At 41.8% G+C, this 27,073-nt stretch overlaps 1 protein-coding gene across 4 annotated transcripts; it reads right to left on the bottom strand.

The window, feature by feature from the left end:
• On the bottom strand, positions 1-27,073 carry LOC125455014 (NLR family CARD domain-containing protein 4-like). Of its 4 annotated transcripts, XM_059648639.1 has the most exons (11): positions 26,738-27,073; positions 26,272-26,564; positions 18,887-18,953; positions 16,318-16,578; positions 11,889-12,143; positions 10,143-11,810; positions 9,216-9,308; positions 6,003-6,173; positions 5,313-5,405; positions 962-1,129; positions 1-466 (listed from the first exon to the last, which is right to left on the bottom strand). In XM_059648639.1, coding segments are annotated over exons 3-11 (3,054 nt in total). In that variant the 5' UTR covers positions 18,888-18,953; positions 26,272-26,564; positions 26,738-27,073; the 3' UTR covers positions 1-122. The 4 variants fall into 4 exon arrangements, with proteins under 4 accessions (XP_059504622.1, XP_059504620.1, XP_059504619.1 ...); XM_059648637.1 differs by having other exon boundaries at positions 10,143-12,143; positions 26,272-26,507; positions 26,738-27,072; XM_059648636.1 differs by having other exon boundaries at positions 10,143-12,143; positions 26,738-27,072.

A 27,073-nucleotide genomic window follows, 5' to 3' on the forward strand; every position in this document is an offset into this window, starting at 1 on the left:
AACGGTGAAGAAACGTCCGAAAACTAACCTTCCAGCCCAGCGAGCAAACTCACATCCAGAACCTCAACCTGAGCTACAAATCTTCTCAAAACTCGCTATGTCTCAACTCTATTTGTTGACTGTCACTTGTATGTGTCTGTAAGCCTTAATTGAAATTCTCGCTTTTGGGCTGCTTTTGCTTTCTTAATCATATTCAGATCATTTTCATCAAACATCCAATTGATGAGCACAACTTCATGAATAAAGTGTAGCTTTACTATCCACTGGACAAATTCCTTCACCATGAATGCCTCGGGATATAGTTCCTCTTGGCTGCTAAAATCCAATGATGTCAACTTGCAAAGACAGCTGGTTTCACTTGTCCTCAGGGTTTCAAAAAATGCTATCCAGCCTTTGTTGGTCACTGAGTTCTTTGCAAGATCCAAGCACTGAAGGTTTTCCAGATGCCCACTGGTTATCAGGGAAGCTGAGCAAAATAAATTCAAAAATATAGAAGCTAAAATCAGAAGTCTGTTAGTCTTCCAAAATCAAAATAGAAAATGCTGCCTACACCACCTCCTGGTTCACAATGCCTTAATTTTAAAATTCTCTTCCTTGTTCTCAGATCCCTCCATGGCCTCAGCTTATCTTTACAACCTCCTCCTAGCTCTATAATCTTTCAAGATACCTGCATTTCTCCAATTATGGCCTATTACATACTAATGTAACATTAATATATTAATTATATAATCATTAATGTTTTAAAATAATTAATATAATTAACAATTAACTTTTATAATTAAGATTTATTAATTATACTCTCTTACATATTCCCCATTTTAGCCACTTCACCATTGATGCTGCCATAGCACTGGAATGCCACTTTAACCTTTGAGGTTATCTTTTGATATTGATTCACAACACAGCAGTTTTGGCCTTGAAAAACTGCAACAAGAACTTAGTAACTGCATATTTAACTTACTCAGTTTGAGAAGGTCTGCGTCATTCAGATTCCATTTCTGCAGACCTAACTTGGTCATATTGGTTAGGCTTTTGAGTTGGTTCACCAGCTTATCAAAGCAAGTGTTGACATTGGATCCAAAAGGCAGCATCAGCACCTTCAAACCCAATACAACTGTTAGCTGATCAACTGCAGGAAGAAAATAATAGTTAAGATTAGATCACAAATCTATCTAGAAAAGCATTTCATCCATCTTGCACATTTCAGACATCACACCGCAAGCCATCAAATATGTGGTCTCAATATCTGAATTAAAAAAAGAAAAAAATCCAATGATTTCCTGCTTACTTTCATGACACATCTTCTCTCCAATGGTGTGAGCCAGAAGATCACAAACAGCTAAATATCTTAAACATTTTCAGTTTGCATTTAGATGGCAAAGGAGTGGAAAATGGAACTAACTAGGGCGTTCTTCAAAAGAGACAAAACAGGTTCAATAGCTCTTCTGTGCAGTGCTAGTCTATGATATCGTAATTCTAAAGTAGTCTCCAGTTGACCTCAGGATGAGCCTATTTTGATCACTTTGTGTATGAAGAAGCTGCGCACGGGCTTTAAACAAACAAAACCTTTAAGCAAACTGCTCCAATGCAATTAAGCAAAAAGAACCCAGATCTTCTGCTTACCTTTGCAACAGATCTGACTGTAATCTCTTGCTTGTCAGTGATTTTTGCAACAAGACTTCTGAATCTGACCTGTGCCCAGATCCTTCCTTTATAGGAAAGCAACTAGGGATCCACTGAGTCCAAGATCAGTGTTGTTGGCCAAGAAGCACTCCTTTTTAATGACAATAACTGCCATATTCCAGTAAATAAGGCCTCACTGCCACTATACTGAGAGAATTTATGTTTGTAAGATAAGTGGGCAAGAGAGTAGTGTGGCTGGTGGGTTAGGGGTAGGGTGCAAAGTGGGTGGGGGGTTAGGATGCCAGTTAAGTGGGGGGCATGGTGGCAGGAGTCTGAAGGTTAGGGTAGCAAGGAGGTGAGGAGTAGAACACAAGTGGACAAAGAGGTAGTTTAGCAGAGGTGGAAGGACAAAGTGTGCCAAATGGGTGAGGGACAGTGTGCCAGAGAGCTGAGTGGGTAAATTGGCAGGTGGGTACACAAGAAGGCTGCCCGGTGAGTAAGGGCATCAGCTGCCAGGTGGATGAGCAAATCATCTGCAAAGTAAGCGGGTTAGGGGGCCGGCTGTAGTTGGGTGAGAAGTAGTGTGCCAGATGGATAATGTACTAGATAGGTAAATAGATATGGTGGCAAGTGGGTGGGAGAAGATGCAAGATGACAGGTGAAAGGGGTAGGAGGTACCAAGAACTGCAGATGCTGGAAGTCAGAGTCGATACATTTTGGAGCCGGAGGAACACCACAGATCAGCAGCATCAGAGGAGCATGAAAGTCAATATGTGCAGGACCCTTCATCAGGACTGGGGAGGGGAACAGCACCCAGAAATATATAGAGGAAGGGCTGGGGAGGGTAGATGAGATGGTGACAGGTGGATGCAGGTAGGGGGTAGTGGAGGTTGGTCAATGGAAAGGGTGAGGGATAGTTAGGTAAGATAGGAGATGGCCAGGTTGTGTCAGATCAAGGAGTCAGGGATGAGAGGGAGGGGTGGATGTGGGATGTGGCCAGGGTGGGAGATTTTGAAGCCAGTGAATCCTATGCTGAGGCCATTGGGCTGTAAGCTACTGAGGTGGAATATAAGGTTTTGTTCCTCCGATTTACGTGTGGCCTCGTGGTGACATTGGAGGTGGTCCAGGAATGGTATGTCACCAAGGGAGTGGGAGGGGGAGTTGAAATGGCTGGCAAGAAGGTGGTGTTTATTGGAACATACATGCTCTGTGGATCGGTCACTGAGTCTGTGCTTGGTCTCTCCGATGTACAGGAGACCACATTGGGAACATTGGATGCAGTAGGGCAGGTTAGAAGATACACAGGTGAATTCCTGTTGGATTCAGAATGATTGTTTGGGGCCTTGGATGGAGGTGAGAGGGGAGGTGTAAGGCAGGTGTAACATTTCCTACGGTTTCAGTGAAAGATGCTAGGGCTGGTAGGGTTGGTGGGGAGTGTGGAGGGATTTTCAGAGTCCCTACTGAAAGCAGGTAGGAGTGGGGAGGGGAATATCTTTGTGGTGGTGGGGTCTGATTGGAGGTGGAGGATGATGCGTTGGGTACGGGGGTTGGTGAGGCGGTATGTGAAGACCAAGGGGATTCTATCCTTGGTTGTTGATGGTGGGACAGGGTTTGAGGGAAGAAGTGTGGGAAATGCAGGAGATGTGGTTGCAGGCATTCTGAATCACGGGAGAGGGGAAATTACAATACTTGAAGTAGGAGGTCATCCAGGATGTCTGGGAGTGGAACGCATCCTCCCGGGAGCAGATGGGGCGGACGTGGGGGAATTGGGGTCACACTTTTGCAGGAGGGCGGGTGAGAGGAGGTGTAGTCAAGGTAACTGTGGGAGTTGGTGGGTTTTAAATAGATGTCAGTGCTGAGGCGGTTGCCGGAGATGGAGGCAGAGAGGTCCAGGAATGGGAGGGAGTTGTCGGAGATGGTCCAGGTGAACTTGAGATCAGGGCAAAAGGTGTTGGTGAAGTGGATGAATAATTCAGGCTCTTCATGGGAGCAGGAGGCAGCAACGTAGTGGAGGAAAAAGGTGAGGGATGGTGCTGGTGTAACTGTTGAAGAGGGATTGTTCCACGTATCCTACAAACAGGCAGGCCTAGCTCGGAACAATGCAGGTGTCCACAGCCACTCATTTGGTTTGAAGGAAATGGGAAGAGTTAAAGGAAAAGTTGCTGAGGATGAGGAAATGTTCTGTCAAGTGGATGAGGGCATTGGTGACAGGGGACTGGTTGAGCCTGCAGGAGAGGAAGAAACAGAGGGCTTTTAGGCCCTCCTTCTGGGGGATGCATGTGTACAGACACTCAATGTCCATCGTGAAGATGAGATGTTGGGGTCCGGGGAATTGAAAGTCTTGAGAAGGTGGAGGATGTGGGTAGCGTCCCAAACGTAGCTAGGGAGTTCCTGGACCGGGGGAAATATCGGAGTCGAGGTAGGTGGAGATGTGTTCAGTGGGGCAAGAGTAGGCAGAGACAAAGGGTTGCCTGGGCCAGTTCAGGTTTGTAGTTGTTGGGTAGGAGATAGAAACAGGGAGTGCAGGGTTGGGGATTGATCAGGTTGGAGGCTGTGGACGGAAGTCTCCTGAGGGGATAAGGCTATTTGATGGTCTGGGAGATGATGGTTTGTGACAGGTTGTTGAGAGGGTAGCATAACAAGTAATTGGGTGAGGTGGATGAGGCTTTAGGGAACGGTCAAGTCTTTGGCTTAGACGCATGGGTGTCTAGACTTGTATTGTAGGGTTGTGGGTCAGTTGGTTGTTCATTTGGGAAGTGTGGGGAGGGATAGAGTTAAGTGCCTGTAGTTGGAGAGGAGGTGGATTTATGTCTGAAGCAGGAAGGAGAGAGCAGGAGTCATTTGGGTGTCCCTGTCTGTTGTAATATTGTCCATGATGGGGAGTGGATAGTGTTTAAGAGTCCATGGGAATTTGTCCAGTGGGGATCATATGAGTGATGGGGTTAGTTTGCGTGACTTGGAAGGGGGGTGGTGTGGGTCGGAGTGATTGGTGAGTTAGTGTGAGTGATTGGGGTTCAATGTGAGTGATGAATGAGTGTGTTGGGGGAGGCTAGTTATTAGCTTAGATTAAATTAGATTCCCTACACAGTTTCGAAACAGGCCCTTCGGCCCAATAAGTCCACACCGCCCCTTGAAGCATCCCACCCAAACCCATCCCCCTATAACCCACACACCCCTGAACACTACGGGCAATTTAGCATGGCCAATCCACTTAGCCTGCACATCTTTGGACTGTGGGAGGAAACCGAAGCACCCAGAGGAAACTCATGCAGCCACGGGGAGAATGTGCAAACTCCACACAGACAGTTACCCCAAGACTGGAATCGAATATGGGTCCCTGGTGTTGTGAGGGTGCAGTGCTAACAACTGAGCCATCGTGCCACCCAAACTCTAGGAATTTCAATTGCTGTAATGTTTCCAAGCTCACTATTAAGATAAGTACATCAAAATCTTCCAAAACGTTCAACTCTTACTCAAGACTGTCGATCAGAAGGTTAAACTTCTGGGACAATTATTACATTGTCAGTGCGACAGAACTTCCTAGAAGTCTGGATATGTACAGGTACTGTCATCAAGTACTTGACACCCACAGATCTGGGCTGTTCCTTAATCTTGGATTATTCTGTGATCAATGTCACAGGCAATTAGGCACCAAATTAAAACTGTGATGAATGAATTGTCCTGCTTACGTAGTATGTTGACTGCATTGATGGCTTGCTCTTCTAGGTTATTTCCTGATAGATCAAGGACTTCCAACTTTTCCAACTTGTGCAGATTTTGAGCTGTCAAGTAAAAGAGAGGACACAATAATTATACACAGAATATATTCTTCAAGAGAATTACAATTTACATTGTAGGGAGTTGGCTAATTTTTTCTCTGCCCAATTTCATGTACATTGTCCGCTGGTGTTAAGCCAGAGTAAATCCACAGAAAAAAGTTGCCTTTTATTGTCCGAGTTAACATCTGGAGAATAGTCATGAACCAGCAGTGAGAATGCTGCTGTACACAGCCAGACTGGCAATTTAAGGAGAGGAGGATGGTACTAAATTATAAGATTGAAGTGAAAGCCACTGGAACTCCTCTAACCAGTCTTCTTTGAAGGGCAGTACAGAAATAGAATGAGAAATTCAATAACAGCAGAGTCTGTGGTACAGTGGTATTGCCACGGGACTAGTTACCTTGGCAGTTGGTGGAATTTAAATTCAATAAAATCTGGAATTGAAATCTAGTCTCAGTAATGGTGACCTTGAAACTATTGATCATTGTAAACACCCAGCTGGTTCACTCATGTCCTTTAACACTCAGTTAAAGGGCAACCAATGCTGCTTTTGCCAGCGATGCCGACATCTCATGAAGGATTAAAAGTATATACAAATACCAAGTGTTCTGATGGCATTCCCCGTCAGACAGCAGCTGGCCAGCTTAATTTCTTGGAGACTGCAGTTACCACTGCTTAATTCGGTGACAAGTTGCTCGATTCCATTGCCAAGTCCTGTCAGCTGGGATAGGTGGAACACTGAGATACTGGTGAAGTTCTTCAGGCTTTCAGCTGGTTTTGTTTGAAAGAAAAAAGAAAATTCAGCGTGAAAAGGATCAACATGCTTTAAGCTTAAAAAAAACTGCCTGTAATTCAACAATGCCGCTAAGCATTTTTGGTTCAAATTTACTTCTATTAAACTATCGAAAGCCCCACTTATAAGCCTGAATTTTCACATAGCATGTAAGTAATGCAGGAAGGGGCCAAGGTGGCAGGGTTTGATACCTATGTAGATGAGCCTTGTTAATACATTGAACACTGTGGAGCCTGGAGTACACTGTTCCCTGTCTTCAGCAACTTTTATAATGTGACAATAAGCTTAGTTTGATCGTCACTAAGATGTCTGGTCTGAGCTTTTGTTCGAGAGCTGAAGAACCGTGCAAAACCATAATCAAACAAGAGCCAAGACCAATGACAAAACCAACCTGATTTTGGCACTGCACGGTCTGGAAACTTTCAATTCCCCGACTTGAATTGAACGATAATCTGTATTGACCCTCCCTCAATCTTTCTCTTGAAAACAGCTGGTAACAGCAGTGGGGCAGGACATTGTTGCTGCTTCACTTTAGTTTGCAGTCAGACCCCAATTATTGCTTTTGGAGCCCAATGTGCATCTTCAAAGAAGGATCCACTGCATTCAGGTGGGTGCTTCTTTGTTGCTTGCAAAAATGGGTTAAGACTGGAATCTATGGAAATGCAGCATGTGGTCAGCCATTAAGATTGACTATGATTTTAACATCCCAATAGCTTTCCATCAGATCGGAAGCGTAACATAATTTTATACAAGGTGTGGAGCTAGAGGAACACAGCAGGACGGGCAGCATCAGAAGAGCAAGAAAGCTGACATTTTTGGTTGGGATCAGAGATAATGGAAACTGCAGATGCTGGAGAATCCAAGATAACAAAGTGTGAAGCTGGATGAACACAGCAGGGCAAGCAGCATCTGAGGAGCACAAAAGCTGATGTTTCGGGCCTAGACGCTTCATCAGAGACCCTGATGAAGGGTCTAGGCCCGAAATGTCAGCTTTTGTGCTCCTGAGATGCTGTTTGGCCTGCTGTGTTCAACCAGCTTCACACTTTGTTATTTTTGGTTGGGACCCTTCTTCAGAATAGGGGAGGGTAGGGGGGATCTGAAATAAATAGGGCGGGGGATGATAGGTAGATAGTGGAGCGGATAGGTGGGAGAGAAGATGGACAGGTGAAGGAGGCGGGGATGAAGCTAGTAAAGCTGAGTGTAGATAGGAAGTTGGGATGGGGGTTGTTCTGTGAGGTTGGAGGAGTGGATAGGTGGGAGAGAAAACAGACAGGAAGAGGAGGTGGGGAAGTGCTGGTCATGGGATGAGGACAGGTGTGAGGAGATTTTGAAGCTAGTAAAGTCCACATTGAGACCATTGGGCTGTAGGCTGCCAAGGTGGAATATGAGGTGCTGCTCCTCCAGTTTCTGGGTGGCATCGTTGTTAACACTGATGTCACAGTGTCACAACAATGCCACCCGGAAACTGGAGGAGCAGCACCTCATATTCTGCCTTGGAACCCGACAGCCCAATGGTCTCAATATAGACTTTACTAGCTTCAAAATCTCCTCACCCCCGTCCTCATCCCATGACCAGCACTTCCCCACCATAACCACCTCTTCAATCTGTTCATTTTCTCTCCCACCTATCTGCTTCACTATCTATCTGCTATCAACGCGCCCCAGTCTCTCTATTTATTTCAGAGCCCCCTTATCCTCCCCCATTTCTGAAGAAGAGTCCCAACCCGAAACGTCAGCTTTCCTGCTCCTCTGATACTGCTTGGCCCGCTGTGTTCATCCAGCTTCACACCGTGTTATCTCAGACTCCGATATCGGCAGTTCCTACTATCTCTGAGTTATAATTTTTTACAAATTAATTATTATGATGGGAGAGATAGGTTGGAAAAGATCAGATGTTCATGGGACACATGTAAATGTATCACTGTAACTTTCTATGACAGCATCAAAATGGTGACATCAGATCCACTGCCAGTCACGCATTAAAAAGAAAGTTCAAGAAGTAGGTTAAATGAATGCTGACCCTATATTGCCCATCTTACCCTGTTACTGGTACCTTGCTGCTGCAACAAATAGCAAGTGTTTCATGTGAAACTCTAACAAAAGGCTGAAGAATGGAATTGTAGAGGTACTTCAATGGTGACTCGATACATAGGAAGGAGTAGGATATAGCACTTGGGGCGAAGGTGATCAAAGGATATCAGACAAAACAGGAACAGGCTACAGAGCTGGATGACTAGCCATGATCATGGTGGGGTGGTGCAGCAGGCTCAAAAGACCAAGAGGCCTACTCCTGCCCCTATTTTCTGTTTTTTTTTTCTATTCAATGTTTGGCTCAAATAGGTGGAAAGTTATCAATGATAGAGCAGACAATGTAGTCTGTAAAAGCTGTAAGCTGAATGACTGAAAGCCCTGGCTTTCTTCAATTTGAGCTACGTTATGATTTCGGACTTCAACAAAAGACCCATTATGTTTTGCTATTGCTGTAGTGTTAGATAGATCTCAATGGAGTCATCGTAGTCAAATTATCGTATGAGTTCACTGCTTTATGCTGATATGCACTAATGAGTTATATGTGAAAGGAACTGCAGGCACTGTTGGACAATTTGAATGTTTCTGTTTGACTGAGAAGAATTAAGGCAGGTTTAACCTGTTCTCATGCATCAACTGGGATTAACATCCACAATTAATACATCGTAAACATGATCTATTACTTATGTGCGCGCCATTCTGAAATAGTTTGATACCATCTATGTACATGAATGGTGTCTTTTCCAGAGATAAAAAAGGTGACCTGGAACTGCCAACTTCTGAAATTTTGAAAGGTCCAGTATTTGCTGTGAGTTGCTGTAATATCCAGGGCTTGCAAAACCGGGTCTTGCTGATTGCTCTGTTGCGCCACCTTACATTAGTTTAAAAATAATTCTTGAGCTGGTAAACAGCACTAAAACTATTGGACAGGATAACCACAAAATAGTCCATACATCACTCAAAGCAATTCCGATAAACACATGTAGCAATACCTATTTTTTTAATGTCATCATCATTCATTTTCACATTTTCTAGGACCAGCTTTTCAATGTTTTTCAAGCAATGTATCCCATTAATGAATCCTCCTGAAAGAGAAAGTGGGAAAAACAGTGTAAGAACCACGTCAAATAGTGCAGACACTTTACTACACTCAAATTGCTTATAAGCTGCAATAGTTAATACTTATTATCAAAGATTATCGGAATAAAATCAAAATTATAAATATTCAATCAATTACAACCTTTTAGCCACCTGGTATCTACTTTTAATTTTATTCATTCACGGGATGAGGGCGTCACTGGCTAGGCAGCATTTATTGCTCATCCTTAAATGCCCAGAGGTTAGTTAAGAGTCAACCACATTGCTGTGGGTCTGCAGTCACATGCTGGCCAGACCAGGTAAGGATGGCAGTTTCCCTTCCTAAAGGACATTAGTGAACCAGATGGATCTTTCCAACAATCAACAATGGACTCACAGTCATCATTAGCTTCTTAATTCCAAATATTTATTGAATTCAAATTCCACTATATGCAGTGTTGGGATTCAAACCCAGGCCCCCAAAACATTATCTGGGTCTCTGGATTAACAGTCCAGCGATAATACCACTAGGCCATTGCCCCCTGCCTCGTTATCACAGAGTACCTAGAAAGTGACACTGTAGTTTGCAATTTTAAGGGGAAAAAGAATTTTGCTGTACTTTCATCCTAAACTTACTCCCAACTGTGATCAGATACCTGCTGTAAGGTGCTTGCACATGGATATTAGAACAGGGTAGAATGCCTGATACTTAGAAACATTAAGAATAATCACTTCTGAAGGAAGCAAAATTGCTAGTACCCTTAGATCTACACCCAGACATGCACTGGTATCTGCAGGAGAGGAAAAAGACTTGTGTAACAATGACCTTTCTGTGGACTTACCATCTCTATGTTCTGTCTGGAGATCAGTCAGGTACAATGTCTTTAATTGGGTCATCTTAACTATTTGTTGTTCATCTTCCTCTGTTAATGGCGTGGATTCAATAACCAGATCCTGCACATTCCGTGCACATGTATTCAGAATTTTATGAAGTTTTCCTGTAATGCCTGCACTTTTGCTTATATATAGTATTAAAGATGAAGCAGAGCAACAGATTTTACCAATACACTTGATCTCCCTCAGTTTCAAACCTGGAAAATCTCTCATGGTGATTTGCAATGTGTTAAAGGACTGATTCCAGGGTGTTTCATAGAAGAGTTTAATGGCAGGCTCAGGTATGAGTGCCTGAGTTACATTCTGTGCTTGATTTTCACTCTCAGTTTTCTTGATTTCATTTACACTTGAAGAAGTGAAGTTCCCAAAAAACTCAAGTTTAATGAGACCTAAAGCTCTTAAACAGGTCGGCAAATGTTCAAAAAAATAGAAAAGGTAATCTGGTATAAAATGGGAATTGATTTGGAGTGTTTTGTCCTGCAGGAAAGTTTCAAACTCTGCAGCCAGGGCAGATTCAGATCGGCTTTCGTAGACAAATGTCAGGCCACGTTCAACAAGCGTGTTCATGTTTAGGAGTTTAAGTCTCTCTATTTCCTCTGAACTTTGCATCTGGGTTTCTACATTCACACCATCTTCATTGTCATTAAGGAACTGCAGGAGTGTTCCATGGTCCTTAACACTTACAATGTACTTGAATACTTCAGCAGCAGCATCTTTGGATGATCCACATGTATACTGAAGTAGATTCTGGTATTTGAAGGTGATGTCTGAGATAGTCCTAATTTTCTGTAAATACATCTGCCCTCTGGAAGCCTCTGTTGCTGAGCTTGATGTTAACAGTTCATGTAGCCTCCTGCCTGCAGTGTACTCCTGAAAAGATTTGTGAAAGAATCTGTAAACTGGTTTCAGTCTCTGAGCACCATACTTATTCAGGAGGCCTGCTGCCAACAGCAGCCTTTCCTCTTTCTGAGATGACAAGTCCTCTATGGTAAAATCAAACTTGGACTTAAAGACTCCATCCAAAGCCAAGTCTCCACAATGATTTACGCTCTCAGTAATGTATTCTTCTGGCAAGTCTCCGGTTTTGTATTGATTTTTATTGATCATTAGCTTGTGCAAGGTATGGAACAATGCTGTTTGTGTCTTTGGAATGAAGTCATCATCCCCCATTTGGATGGCACATGCGATCACTACAAAGAGCGGAGTTTTCATCATCTCCTTCATAGTACTCGATTGCTCAAGTTGAATCAATAACTTTTTGGCCAGGGATTCCTCAAGGACATTTTCAATCAGCATTTGAGCACTGCTGTAACTTAGGTCTCCTATTTTCACTAGGAGATCAGCGTAGCTTCGAACCTGGCTCAGGGTCTCAGTTCGTGTTGTTAAAACCACGGAGTGCTTGTACTGGACGTTCTTTGTGAAGAGCCTGGCAGTCTCAGGATAATCTTGGGGCTTAAATTCATCAAAACCATCCAAGCAAAACAGCACTTTTTGCTCCAGCGTCTCTATGATTTTCATGAATGTTGCACTGCCCACGCTGTACGGTTCCCTAAGCAGCTGTTCACAGATGCTTTCATACAATCCTTTCTGCATACTCCTGAGGCTAATAAAGAAAACTAATTTAAAACCATTGAGTGAGGAGTGTTTGCCAGAAGCCCAGAGAGATGCGATTCTCTTCAAAACAGTTGTTTTACCTTTGCCAGCTTCACCTTCAATCACTGTTAGGTCCCTTAGTTCACCCAGAAGGTCCTGGAACTGTAGCTGGTTTATTGTGCGGTTGCTTGTGTTTTTTTTCCAGAACTCAGCATCTGAAAAGGTGGTTTCCAGGTCGAAAATGATGTCTATTTCCTCGCCAAGAGGATGGAACTTTTGAAAAGCTGAAGATAGATAAAGTCTCCGTAAGTCTTCAGCAATCATTTCAACATCCTTCTCCATGTATTTCTGGATATCTTTGGAGACAAAATGGGAAGGAATAACTGAAGTTTCACTTTGGTTGCAGATAATTAGCGTACATTGTAAAATAATAAGGAAATAATTACTTTGTTTTCTGCTGCAGTGGCATTCTACATACATTAATCAAAGTTGCCTCTTTCAATGTTTGTGGCAAATGATTCGTGTGTTTGCTAAAAATGCTGCACTAATGAAGCTAATTTGCCCGAATACATTTATGATGCCAGTGCATGCAGTAATCCTTTCTCCTAAATTGTTAGATGGACATTACAGGTAATATGGAAAAGGCTTAATTTACTGTTGCAAAGTAGATGGGGGGCAGAGACTCAGACATCTGCGAAGATGTAGAAGAAGAAGAGAGGCCAGTACAGGAGATTCTCTTGGCTCCCCTGAAAGAAAGTCAAGATAGGAGTGGGGCGTCCCTTCCCACTGGACAACAGACAAAAGGCATTGTAGAATGTCGGAGTAGTCTACCATCTCAAAAGCTGTAGACATTGAGAAAGATGATGATGCAACACAAATACCAATTGTAACTTTGAATATCGTAAGTTCACTGCAATAGATTGGTGGAAAGATAGCCTTGGGCTTGTTATAGAACTGGAAGTAGGCCGGCTTTGTACTAGACTCGGGTTGTGAGGTCAGAAGTTTGGCTTAGCGTCAAACCGAGGATGTGAATGCTGTGATAAAATGTACAAGACAGGACTGAGCTAGTTATACAAAGTAACTATCAGGGATGACAGGATATGAAATCTTTTGAATCTGAGGGCATTAAAAGCTGATGGAAGGTGGTTATACACTTGCCGTTTTACTTGCATTTATTAGGGCTAGACTGGAAGAAATAGATTTTTAAAAAAACATCAATTTGAGCAGCATGAGAAGGGATTTGACTGTTGTTGATATGGAAAGGGGGCACAAATGATAAACTGTCAAATTATCCATCTCAGAATATGTTGGAAAACAAAGGGGTCTCAAAACGCAGAACAATAAGTGAAGTTAGCTGTCTCACACTGCTACTTTGCTGCAAAATCACCAGTGGTTTTCTCCACTTACAGGATTCTGCTGTCAAGGTCAAAAGAGTATTGCCTAACTTACAAATGAGTAACATGATATATGAATTTCACTGCTGGTGTGTTGCCAGGTATATGGACCATACACTGCAATGACTAACAGACTATATCAAACAACCTATAGACAGCATGCCAAACATCTCAATCAGCCTGTGCTTGCAAGCCTTAGAATTCTATCTCCAATACTGATACTATTCTACTACTGGACTGCATTTACTAAATGATCTGAACAAGAATTAATTTAAGGTTATCAGATGAGCTTGCAGTATGATGCATTTGTGTGTGCTAGAAGCTATTAATGCACAAGAGCCTGTTTTACCTATGTATGTATGTATGAACTTCTAATACCTAACACTAATTCTCATTAGGAAAAGTAAGTCACGGAGTCTGCCAATTTCTCCTACATTCCCATGCCAATACCCTGACTAATGACAGTCTGTTCTGAGAACTAAAATTGACAGTTCCTGCTCTATCTACATTCCAACGACTGTGTACCCAATCAGTACCCTCTTCTCATGCTGTTCAAATTGGTGGCCCCTTTTTTAAATCCATTTCCTGTGTCCCAGCCCAATGTATGCAAAACAGAAAGCTTTAACTTCCTGTCTCCTTTTAACTGCATTGAGGTTCTGTACTACCAAGCAATGGGTTACACAAAGGATCAAAGTGAGGAAAGATTACAGGTTGAGAGTATGGAAAATAAGTAAGAATAAAGTACAAGAAGTATAAGTTTGGTCTTTGTGAACATATAGAAAAAGGAGGTCAAATGGAGTCCGAGATCTCAGAGGTCTTGAGTTTCTGTGTGATAATGACACTGTAGAGAAAGAAGGGGTCAAAAAAGTTGCCACAATTTGAGGAAGGGGAGTTATAATGTAAACTGATCTCATTGATATAAGGAATTATTTAGTGCAGCAACTAAGCATGGGCATGATGGGAATTGGTGAGCCAGAAAGTAGCAGAGTTTTGGGGAGATAGTAGATAAGCAGGATTTTAACATAGATGAGGGCATATCCATAAGTAATCAATAGGATTAGTTTAGTTTGGTGTTTGTGGGTTAGCACAAACATGGTGGACCAAAGGGCCTGTTTCTATGCTGTATGATTTTGTGACTCTAAGATGAGGTGGTTCAAACATGGATTAAGAGGGGAAAATATTAAGAATTATGTAAAGGTAGAACAGAAGGTGCCAGCAATGGTGCAGTCATGATGAAGTGAATGACAGATGTAGCAAAATTAGGAAACAGGACTGGGGAGATCTCATAAGGCTGAAGCATTCCCATCAAAACAGAAGAGTTCTGACACGCTTCTCCACACTGAGCTTGTGAAAAAGGAATCTGTAGTGATTGTAATGATGGCCGGGTGGATCTCATGACTTTGAGATCTTTAATTGGGTTTGTTATCCTGGACCAATCAGGAAGCCCTGGCTGACAAATATAAACAGGAGATTCAGAGTCTTCTCGTTCTAGGTGCTGGCTCCAAGCTGACTGATCAGACCCAGTGTACTGTGCACATATAAACAAAAAGTGACTTACAGGATACTGGCCTCTGTGCAGTTATTTCAGAATCAAAAACTAGAAAGAAGATATTTGAAAGGAAAAGGGAATGGGGAAGGTGCATATGTAACATACACCTAGGGTGTTGAGAAGTCAGGCACAAAATGTGGCTATGGGAACAGCAGCATTGAAGAAAGAATAGAAGCTGATCAGGAGAGAGAGAGAGAGAGAGATACGGTGAGACAAGGGGAATATAGAGGTTGGTGATCTTCCATGGAGGGTGACAGCCAATTTGTTCATGTAGGTGAATAAACAAGATAAGAGACAAAAGAAAACTGCACGTGCTGGAAGCCAAGGTAGACAAGCAGGAGGCTGGAAGATCACAACAAGCCAGGCAGCATCTGGAGGAAATGAGGTCAACATTTCAGATATTACCCTTCTTCAGGATTGGATGTGGGGGTTCGGGGAGCTGCAGATAAACAGGGGGGTGCATGGGTGTAGAACTACCCAGTTAGCCTCATTCTGTAGCCCTATCTCCCTAGCCTTCTACATTCATCACTTTCAAATACATATACAGCTCTCTTTTGAAATCTCCCATGGAATCTGCCTTCACCACATCCCCTGGCAGCTCATTCTGAATCCTAACAAATCTCTGAGTAAAGACGTTTCTCCACATCTCACTCCTGGCTCTCTCACTGACAATCTTGAAATTGTGACTGCTGGTTACTGACATATCAACAGAATATCCTTCTTTAACCTGTCAAAATTGCTCCTAATTTTGAGCACATCAATAAGGTCGCTTCATAATGTTCTCTGCTCCAAGGAGAATAAGCCCAATGTCTCTAATTTTTCCTTGTTTCTAAAATCCCTTATTCCTGGTATAATTCTAGTAAATCTCCTTTGCACTTTCTCCAGGATTTTAACATGCTTCCTTAAATAAGGTGTTCAGAATTGAACACAACTGTCCAAATGCGATCTGACCGATGATTTTGCTTTTATACTCAATGCCTCTATTTAAACCATAGGATCTTATATGCCTTCTTAACACGTGTTTCAATATGCCTGGCCACCTTCAGAGAATTACGCAGTTGAACCCCGAGGTCCCTCTGCTCCTGTACTCCCCTCAAGTTTGTACCATGGTGCTTGTATTTTCTCTCCATGTTTCTTCTACCAAAATGCATTCGATCAGATTTCTCTGCATTGATTTTCATCTGCAAGGCGCCTGCTCATTTGGCCAACTTGTCAGTGTCCCTCTTGAAGTTGCTCAGCACCATCCTCACAATTCTCCATGGTTTGGTATCATCTGCAAGTTGAGATTTTGCAACCATTTCTTTGCTCACAATTAACACTCAAGCCTTCCATCACTTCCTTTTCCCTGTTCCCCATCTTCGCTCTTTTGCCTCCACAAGTACTTGCAAAACTAAGCACACCACCACTCCTGCCTTGCCTTACAAGGTTTGAACTCATGTTTGGGCATTAGTTTAGAACTTGGGATTACTCATCCAGTGACATTACCAGGATGTCACTTTCCAAAGGAAACTAAAATATTAATTGATATTAAATAGAGCTGTAACTACAGAAAGATTAAATTCACAAAGAAAATATGCTGTCACTCACTTGTGCATTTCAGGTCCTGAAAGAGATACTGGTCGTAGCACTTGAGATAGTCCAAAAATAGTTGACATGCAGCTGTTCCCTTGTTCTCAATGTACCCAAGAATCACCCTGGCTTTTTCCTGAGACAGCAATGTTTCCTGAATCAAATCTTTCTCTTCAGTGTTCAGAACTCCAATGCTGTAAAGTTTATCAACGATCTGGTCGATTACCTGTCTTCGCATTCTTTGAACCAGTTCAGAACGTTGTTCTCGAATGAAATCCACTGAAAATGATTGACCAGGATGGCACAATGTTAGAAAGGGATAATAAATGGTGCACTTATTTAGGAGGTGGAACCGATTAATTGGTCATTATTACAGTCAAATAGCCATTTATTTGTATAATTTAAGATAAAGGATGAACTTTTATATGGAGTCATGAAGACTCAGAAAAACTTTAAAAATGACAAGTAAAGACCTGAATACAGAAGTCCCACCCCATTTCCGTCAGATCTCATTTTAATGGCAGGGGCAAGGGCTTGACTCACAGGAAGAAAACCCAAACTTAGCAGGGCTATTTAAACTCAGTGCTGAGGCCCTTCACCACAATGTAGGACTCATGAGTTGATGGAATAGAGATAAACATTTTTGAATGGCAGGGAATATCTTGATAACTGTCATGATCTGAATCCTCTGCTCTTTAAACTTTAAAACACAGGCTGCAACTGTCTAAGAGTTCAAGAGTCTGCTAGATTGTATCGATTGACAGGTCCTCTGCTGTTGATTTGTAAAACAATTGGTTGTGTAGTTTCAATAGAATACTTTTATTGATATTTCACAAAGGCCTCACTGTGCCATTATGAATGCTTGGCTGAGTTTCGAAAATCAATGATTATCTGAGCATGGAGTTATGAATTCTTAATTTGACAGTTTAAATAAACTTTAAGAATAGTTAACTTTGATGTAGAGTCTGAACAGATGTTCACCTTTTAGAAGAACTTATCCAATTAAAGGAGATAGTAAAAACTTTAATTTAGTTCTCTGAATGGGAATGTTCACACACTAAGGTACACACTAGTATTGAACACTATAGGACATTAGATTATTCGAAGTTTGTTTTTGTTCAACTTCACATGGCTGCTAACATCTCCCTATATGTATATTGGGTAAGTGGCCATGGAGGTGGATTGGGACGGAAAGAGATGCCGGGGAGGGATCGTGAGAGGTAGTGCTTACAGCTTCTGAAACAACTTGGATAATTTTTCAGATAACCAGCCTGCTTTAGCCCTCACCCACATCCGAGACTTCCTATATTCGGTTTCTGACGTCGGTGAGACCAATTCCATCCTGCACCTAAATTGAAATGCAGGTGCTTTGGACTAGATTGCATCAAAGTGGGTCGAGCACAGTGGAAAATGCCCACCCTCAAGCTACCTGTGTTAGCCTTGGAAATGAGTTAAGAATTGCACCAAAAAAAAAAAGAACTGGATTAAATGTATATTGTTTTCTATTGTGTATGCATGTTGGCAGTTGTGGGATAAGCACAACTGAGATGAATGTCATATTGGATGATCCAATAGTCTAATAAAAGTTTTAGAAGTGACCTTGATACACAACTCATGTTGATGAAATATTCTATCAGAATTCACCTATCTGAAGACAAAAGCCACACAACACTAGGTTATAATCCAACAGATTTAGTTGAAATCACAAGTTTTTTGGAATACTGTTCCTTTGTCAGGTGAAATGACTTCACCTAACTTCACTTGGCGAAGGAGCAGTGCTCCAAAAGCTTGTGAATACAAATAAATCTGTTGGACTATAACCTGGTGTTGTGTGACTTCTGACTTTGTCTACAGCAGTCTAACACCAGCACCTCACATCATACCTATCTGAAGTGTTAGAGTGGAGAATCACATATGAACCTTAAGATGTAGGAGCAGATGTTGGCTCTAACATTTGAGTGAGGTCATGGCTGATCTGGTAATCCTCAACTTGACATTCCTGCCTTTTCCCTATAAATCTTGATTCCCTTACTGATTAAAATCTGTCTGTCTCGGCCTTAACAACCCATCCTCAACGGGGGTTCTGCAGTAAAGAATCCCATCATTTCACTACCATGTCAGAAAATAAATTTCTCCTTATCTCTAATTTTAATAGGTGACACCTTATTCTGAGCTTATGTCCTCTGGCCCTAAGCTATCCCACAGGAAAGAAGGTATCCCACCCAATTCAGTTTTAAGAGGAGATGCTCTGACTGTACAAAGGCATAGGAGTCCTATAGGCCTCAATACAATATTAAAGGGGGTTTGATGACTGGAACAGGCAGGCTTTTTGGATCAGCTTTTCCTGTGACCCTACTAAGATACAGAAATACCTGACTAACCTGATTCTGTCATGTTCCTTCAGAAACACTCCAACCTACATTATGTTTTTGCCTTCCAGCTGTAGTAAGTCATTAACAGAAACTCACACAAAAGATGATCTCCTAATTCTGAGAAGACTATTGTCGACAAAGTGTGATGAGCAAATAGAGCTGAAAAAAAAATCGATATCCTACCAGCTAATGTCAAATTGCATTTAAGTACTTACTGGTCTCTCTTAGTCAATGAAGACCTCTTAATAAGAAGTTGGAGATGTCCTGACAGAAGAGCTGTATCTGAAATAAAAGACAATAATAATGTTTGAGAGCATCACCACGCAACTTATTCTTAAACAACCAATTCTTCACTGTTCCTAACAATAAACTTCACTAGGTTCTCCAGATAGCTCAGTTGGTAAATACACTGCTAAACCATAATGAAAATGAGAAGAACTATTTACATTTGCATTTATACAGGGCTTTTATTGTAGTAAAACTTTCCAAGATAAACAAAAGTAACACCGAAACATATAAGGATATATTATTCAACCTGATATACCATCTTTAGTAAAATAAAATTTCATAAACTTTCCATTACCAAATTAAAATATTTAATGACCATGTTTCTCTTTCTAATAGAATAAAGCTACACTGTATTTGTAACGTTTCCCAAGCACTGTATGACTGCAACCGATAAACTCAATTTCTCACAAAACTATCAGGTTTTACAATATTTTTAAGTTCCATGAAAGTGGTTATGGGACCATTAGCATTTAAAATAAAATTTAAAAATACAAACAACAGTACTAGCCCAGCATCCCCAAGAACAAATCAATTTATTTCCTTGAATGAACAACAATCTGCTTTTCAACACAGCAGCAGTTGTGTGTATTTTGTACATTCAATTTTGCTTAGCTTTTCCACTTCCTGCACAAACTGCTGATCAAAGTTCTGCAAAACTTCTCTTTTTTTGCTTCAAGTAGCACCTTATTGCATTGGATTTGGCAAGCAGAGTTAGGTCACTGGTACATTTTGCAACTTCTGCTTCATCGTCGATGTCAATACTTTGATATATGTTGATTTGATACTTCCTTTTCTTTCAGCAATGCATTTCCATCTCCGAGTTCTTCATGTTTTCCTCCCTTTATTTGGCAACTTCTGCTTTTAAGTGGGCATTGTAGTGCTGGCTTGCATTACCATCTTATGCGTAAAGCTCTCTGGCAGTTACTACACTGCAGATAATATGGTTCTTCGTCACTTTCACTCTTATGTTTTCTGATAATCTCCACTTCCCTAATGCCTGGCAACATGATATGGAAAAGAACACATCAATAGCAGATCATAAATCTAGTTTTTTTTTAAATTCTCCTTCCAGTGCAATTTAGAAGATGTCCTGTCTGTGTTCCTGCTAGAAGGTGTAAATTGAATGGGACTGCCTCAATTCTGCAGTTGCCCGCTGTCTGAGGAACCCCTGAAGGATCATGTCACAATGATGAACATCAACATGGCATCCATTGGCAAATTCAAACACATTGAACACTGTGTTTGAAATGCAAGCAGTGCCTGGATTGAACCCAGTTGATTTGTGGACCTGAGGATAACTGATGAATGATTTCTTTTTCCCCCAACAATGTTATGGTTATGTTTATAAGAGAATGCTTGAACTTCCTACTAGAACTGGAGTAGAACTCTGGTGATTTAATTTTTCCTGGGGGAGAAATTTTTGTGTGCGGTAACAAGCACTTGGCATCAAATCCCACCTGCACTTTTTGAGATTTCTGTGAGTTTGTTCTTCTTCATGACATTAATTTTTATTCAACGCTACAGCTGTATTTGCATCAAGAAGTATATTCTCTTTCATGATGTTGTCTGGTTCTTCCTTACTTTTGAAGGAAATGGACTTGTTGGACATCTATCTGATATATTAAAGGGCTCACTTGCTATAGAGATGTAAAATTTTCCCTTTCCCTGTAACAGTTGAACTGTTTGCATGTACTTGACTGAGATAGATATTTAATTAGTTAGGTTGAGGATGGTTGAATTAGCCATGATCTCATTGAATGGTGGACCAGAGTCAATGGGCTGAATCATCTGCTTCTGCTCCTTTGTGTTATCATCTTGACTTCTTCACCTCTGATTTGCTGATCCTCCCAATTTCGGTGGCCTCATCATACTTATGCAGTTATGGTCTAACAGGAAGAACTTGCCATATGACAGTGACATTTTCAAAACACTCTGCCTATATTACGAAAGGAATTCTAATAAATTTGAGATTGGTTGATCATCTTCAGCTTGACAGGAAATTTGTCAAACTAATTGCATATGCCGTAGAGAATAACTTCCAATTTTCAAACAGAAGCAAGACATCCGGAATCCATTCTGCACGATATGTGTGTGCAGCAGGTGCTTACATTTAAGAACTTCTGTACCTGCTGTTTCTTCCCATCTGGACACAATAGTCATAAAGTTAGAATTTATAAAAGAGAATCAGAAAATTATTAATAAAGGAGAACTTTGATCAAATTCACAAACACCTTAACATTTGAGTTAAGTCAAGTTCCAACCAAGTTTCTGTGGAGATACCTGTTCTGCTATGTGTAACCTTGTTTACCATTCTTTGGCTCTGAAGAAAGCGACTGCCTAGTTCTCCAAAGAGCCTTCCACCTTCACAAAAATATGCAACTGACACCAACATATGGGCGCATGACACGAGCAAGAGAGAAGGGACTGGGGAGTCTGGCCATTGCCTGCTGTTGTTTGGAAATCTCTAAGACAGTTCATTGGAAATAGCTACATGTGGGCTCAGAACGAAACTTGGACTGAATTAACCATGAAAGAAAGCAAACAATTGCAGGGTTGCAGATGTTGGAAAAACATTGGTAAGATTGATGTTTGACCCAAAGTCACAAAAGTCACCTCCCTGTCTTTTATAACATAAAACCTTCTCACAGCAAATACTATGACCTCTCCAGCTCAACTCCTTCTGTAGGCTACAACACGAGCAGGTGCTTTTTCCTGCAATTCAACAGTGCGCAGATGATAACAAAGTGTGGAGCTGGATGAACACAGCAGGCCAAGCAGCATCTTCGGAACAGGAAAGCTGACGTTTTGGGCCTAGGCCCTTCATCAGAAAATCATGATGTCTACGTGCAGTGTGATTTGTTCAGCTTCCAGTTGATGATATAAGGCTGGTAGGACTTTCAGGAGTAAAGGACTTGGAGGTCCATTCGGACTGTTGAGGTTTGTAGAACTTTCTGCATGTGATCTACCATGTATAAAAGTGCATGCCTCTTCAATCGCATTGGGTTTCTTTTACAACGTTTACAAAGTTCACATTTACAAAGTTGATGACTTTTCCAGGTTTTCCAGTCTCGGCAGGCACCCTGCATAGAGTCTAGTGAAACAGTCTGTAAACCTCAACATTTAATTCTTGATCTCTGTTCAGTTAGCTGATCCCAATCAATGCGGCAACAGGAGTCCACAGTCAAGAGATAGCAAGATTTATAAAGTGCACAGAAGTCATCAGCAACTCCTGGTGATGGATGGACTTGGCCCTTAGAAATAGTCAGGTGTGTTGGCTGGACCCTGCAATGTGGTTAGGAGCATTGGTAAAGGAATAAGTCACTCAGACCCTCAAGCTGTTTTGCCATTCATTTGGAACAGGGATGATCTTTATCTGAATTCTATCTGCCTTGATTCCGTATTCCTTAAAATCCTTACCCAACTATTTCTATCAACTTCATTTCAGGGATTTTCAATTGACCTAAACGCAAAAGCATTTTTTCCTTAAACATTGCTAATGTGCCTGCTTTCACCATCTCCACTGGCAGTGCATTCCAGACACCCACCACGCTCTGTGTGAAAACCTTTCCCCAGACTTCTCCCCTAAACGTTCCCCCTCTCACCTTGAACCTGTGCCCTCTTGTACTTGAGCTTTCCACCCTGGGAAAAAGCCTCTGACTGTCCATCCTCACTGCCTCTTAGAATTCTGTGAGGGCCCATTAGGTTGACCATCACCTTCCATCTTTCCAGTGAAAACAATCCGAGATTATCCAAAATGTCCTGACAACTAAAACCTTCTAGACCTGGAAACAACCTGGCAAACCTTCTCTGCACCCTTTCCAAAGCATCCACATTCTTCTAATAGTGTGGTGAACAGAGCTGCATGCACTATTCCAAATGTGGCCTAACTAAAGATTTATACAGTTGTAACACAACTTGCCGACTTTTATATTCAAAAACGCAAGCATGCTGTCTGCCTTCTCGATCACCTAGTCCACCTGTGTTACCACTTTCTATTTCAGGGAATGCAACTTCTTTAGCACACTAGACTGTCTTAGATTGAAAGCATTCCAAAATTTGGAACAGCAATGGATATTAAGAAACATGGTGCAGCACTCATGATCACTAACAACTTGAACACTAATCCCATGGAATTGCTTTCTATTAACAAATGCTGCAGCATCAATTCAAGTGCCCCTTACACAGTTGGAATGTCCATCAATGATACCCTGGGAAAGTCAGCCCATCAAAAAACAGAACATGTTGTGAATTCAAGTCCACAGCATGTTGGTTCACTTTCAAATAATGTACTTGCCAAACATATCGGGCAGTAGGTTTGGACGTCTTGTTGATAAACTAGCTCTTTTGTTCAATATCCCATTCTCTATTTCTCTAATCATTAACTCATCCAAAATCAGCTGCCCAAATTATATCCCTCATCAAGTCCTACTCATCACTCCTTCCTAAACCCTCTGGCCTACAGTGACTTCAATAGTCTAATTTAGAATTTTCTTTTGGTGTCTTCATTGCTTCTGCCCACTCATGTTTGGAAGCTCTTTCAGGATTGGCAGAATTTGACAAGAGTCTTCTTGTCAATATTGCTGACAACAATCTATGTCAAAGTTGGTAGCAGCCAAATCCTAGAGAATGAAGTCCCTACGATAGCCCTGGTCCGTGGGTGCTTAACATCGACCTCAAAATTTGGTGCTAATAGTGGCATTGCCGATGATATTTGATTCAAAGTGTTGAAGACATTCCTCTTTACAAAAGAGAGGCTGCTTTGGACGCCTTGAGTATCACAGACCACCTGCACTCTATGTGGGGTTGGACCAAGCTGACAGCCTTGACACTTGGCTCTGCAGATGAATATAAAGTCAATACTGAGCATTTCTAACCTGTAAAACATTTGTTTTGTCAATACCCTGGATTGCACATCAGAAACTGACGCTGATACTTGTAAGATATTAATCTAAATATTAGGATTCTGCAATGGAACACTGGAGATCCTAAAAGTGGAAAATCATAAAAGAATTCCTCCTCCTCAGATCCCAATTTTGGGGACATCCTCAATGCCTAATTTAACTACCAACCAGCTGATCTTAGGAGAGGCTATATCTGGACTACTCTGCATCGTGATATAGTTGCTGTAGAACTGAAAACAACAGCTTGGCACATATTTAGTGCCTTTGACAAGGCATTTCACAGAAGTGTTATCAAAAAGAATTTGACCCTGCACCATGTGAGGGGATACAAAGTCGGATGGCCAAAAGCAGAGCATCGATAAACATGAAAGCAGAATAGTGAACTGGAGAAGTTGATAGATATCAGAGCTTAGAGCCCTGGCACTGAATCCACAGCCACTAATGGTGGAGGATTTAAAATCAGTGACATGCAAGAGGCCAGAATTAGACAGCAATGATATTCCAGAGTAAAAACCAAAAGAACTGTGGATGCTGTAAATCAGGAACAAAAACAAAGCTGAGAATGTCCGGCAGCATCTGTGAAGAAATTATCAGAGTTAATGTTTTGGGTCCGGTGATCCTTACTCAGTTCTGAGGAAGGGTCACCGGACCCGAAATGATATTTTGGAGATTTATAGTGCTGTATAAGATTTCAGAGAGGGAGGGTTGAGGTGTGGACGGATTTGAATACAAGGATGTGCATGGATTTGAATACAAGGATGTGAATTTTAAGATCAAAACACTACTTAACCAAGTGCCAGTGTAGGTCACCAAGCATAAAGTTTTGCAAGTTCAAACTAACTATTACCCCAGTGGTAGTTGCCAGTGAAGGATCCCCAGAAAACTAGCTTCTTTTTTTAAAACCACATGCTGAATTTCTTCTTTCATGTTCAAAATGACTGTTCTGTCTTTATTATGCCATAGTTCACAAGTTACTTTCCATTTGCAAAGCTTTGGCAAGTTAATTATAGAACACTGATTAGAACTGAATTAGGAGAAAAGGAACCAGATGCAGGGGTTGGCCATTTGGCCCATCAAACCTACTCCATCATTTAGCAAGACCACAGCTGAACTTTGGCATCAACTCCACTTGCCCACAATCTTTCCTAATTGCTCACTAAACCTCTGAGTTCACTCTTTGTGATTTGCTTACAACAACAACAACCAAATCCCCTTGGTAATCAACATTTACAAAACTTCCCTTTAAAAAAAATTATTCTGTATTTTCATTCTTCCTACCAAAACAGATAATTATACACATTTCAACCTGAAAGTGTGTCTGTACTCTTTTGAAACTATTTTTCATGTTCCTCACAGCCTCTTGTCTGGGCTGGGCCAGCAAGTGGGGTTGGAAAACATTGATGGCTTTTCCAATGGGATTGGGATACTGTAGAAATCTGTTGGATTTTACCATTGACATTGGCGTCCCACCCATCACAGACAAAATTACTTGGGCAAGTGGACTTATAAGTCACCATTAGTTGGCCACTTAAAGGTGATAGGCAGACAGTACACCCAACATTGGAATAGAGGAGGAGGAATGGAGAGGTGGCAGGAACTGTGCCCATGTTATTGAGCCCATTTTTATGGGAAGAATATACCCCATAGAGGGAGGTTCGCCTGACTAATTCACAGAATGGCAGGATTTCTCAATGAGGAGGCATTGTAGAAATTGGACCTATATTATTTAGAAGGTCAAAGACTGAGAAATGATCTAATTAAAACTTGCAAAATTCTGACAGATTGCTGGACAGGACACATACAACATGTTTTTCTTCCACTGGCTTGGAAAAGTGGGTTTTAAAACCAGAGGACACTGTCTCAGAATAAAAGGAAAGCCATTTAATGCTGAGATGAGGAGGGCTGGGAATCTTTGGAATTCTCAAACCCTGAGGGCTGTGCAAACTCAATCATCGAGTCATATCAAGGCAACAATTAGTATATTTCCAGATACTAGTTATATCAAAGGATATTTGCTTAGCACTGGAACATGGGCGTTGAGATATATGATCAGCCAGGATCTAGAATGGTGGAGAAGGGCCAAATGGTCTACTCCCACTCCAACATTTCAATGATTGGAAATGTCTGCTAACGCAAAAGCCCACGAAAGAACATATCCCGCAGAAGCCCACTTCCGGTACGTCCCACCTTGAGGACAGGGCAGTTTTAAAACCAGCTTTCCAGGATTGGAAAGCGGGGCCACCGAGATAGATTTTTGTTGAGGGGAGGAGTGGAAAGGAAATTCATTCCACTGATGCTGTTTGGCTTGCTGTGTTCATCCAGCTCTACACCTTGTTATCTCAGATTCTCCAGTTCCTGCTATCTCTGAAACTATTTAACCCCATTGCGAAGCCTCTTCTAAGGATTCCTACCTTGAAGAAGTTACCCTCCGGAAAGACCGAACTTTCCTGCTCCTCTGATGCTGCTTGGCTTGCTGTGTTCATTCAGCTCTACACCTTATTATCACAGAAGGGTCTCGGCCCGAAACGTCAGCTTTTGCGCTCCTAATATGCTGCTTGCCCTGCTGTGTTCATCCAGCTCCACACTTTTGTTATGTCGGATTCTCCAGCATCTGCAGTTCCATTATCTCTGAGCAAGTATAACCGTGCTGTTCCAGGAAGGAGAGAGAGAGAGACAAAGCAGGAGCTTCTAGCCAGTATCCTGACTTCAGCAGGCGAAAAATAAATGCAGAGTTAATTGGGACACTGTAAAAATAGAATGCATTATGGCTGCAAACCACGGACGCTCTGGAGTTTTTAGTCATTCATTGAGTTTTAGTGGGATGCATAAATTGTGCACAGGTGGGACCAGAAAGTGACTGAAGGAGAATGTTCTTACCTGTTTATTTCCACGGAGATAGCGGCTACGTTTTGTTCCTTAGCAAATGTGCACAATCGCCGATGTGCTCTCCATTCTCACTCTCTTTGTGTGTCTCTCCACTTTCGTCAAGTCGGACCTGGATGCACGTGACCAGAAGTAGTTTCGAAAGGAAACGTCATACAGGGAAATGTACATCACGTTACAAAGTTAAAAGGTTACAGCCTCTCGTTCTTCTTCAATGCATCCATCCCATAGTTGGGTTGTGTCTGGATCACTGTAACATCGGGGATGCGTTAGCCTTTTATTGAATTCCGTATTGATGTGGACAGAAGCCACACGACCTCAGGTCATAGT

The sequence above is a fragment of the Stegostoma tigrinum genome, chromosome 9, assembly GCF_030684315.1.
Source record: "Stegostoma tigrinum isolate sSteTig4 chromosome 9, sSteTig4.hap1, whole genome shotgun sequence".
In the NCBI taxonomy this organism is placed as follows: domain Eukaryota; kingdom Metazoa; phylum Chordata; class Chondrichthyes; order Orectolobiformes; family Stegostomatidae; genus Stegostoma; species Stegostoma tigrinum.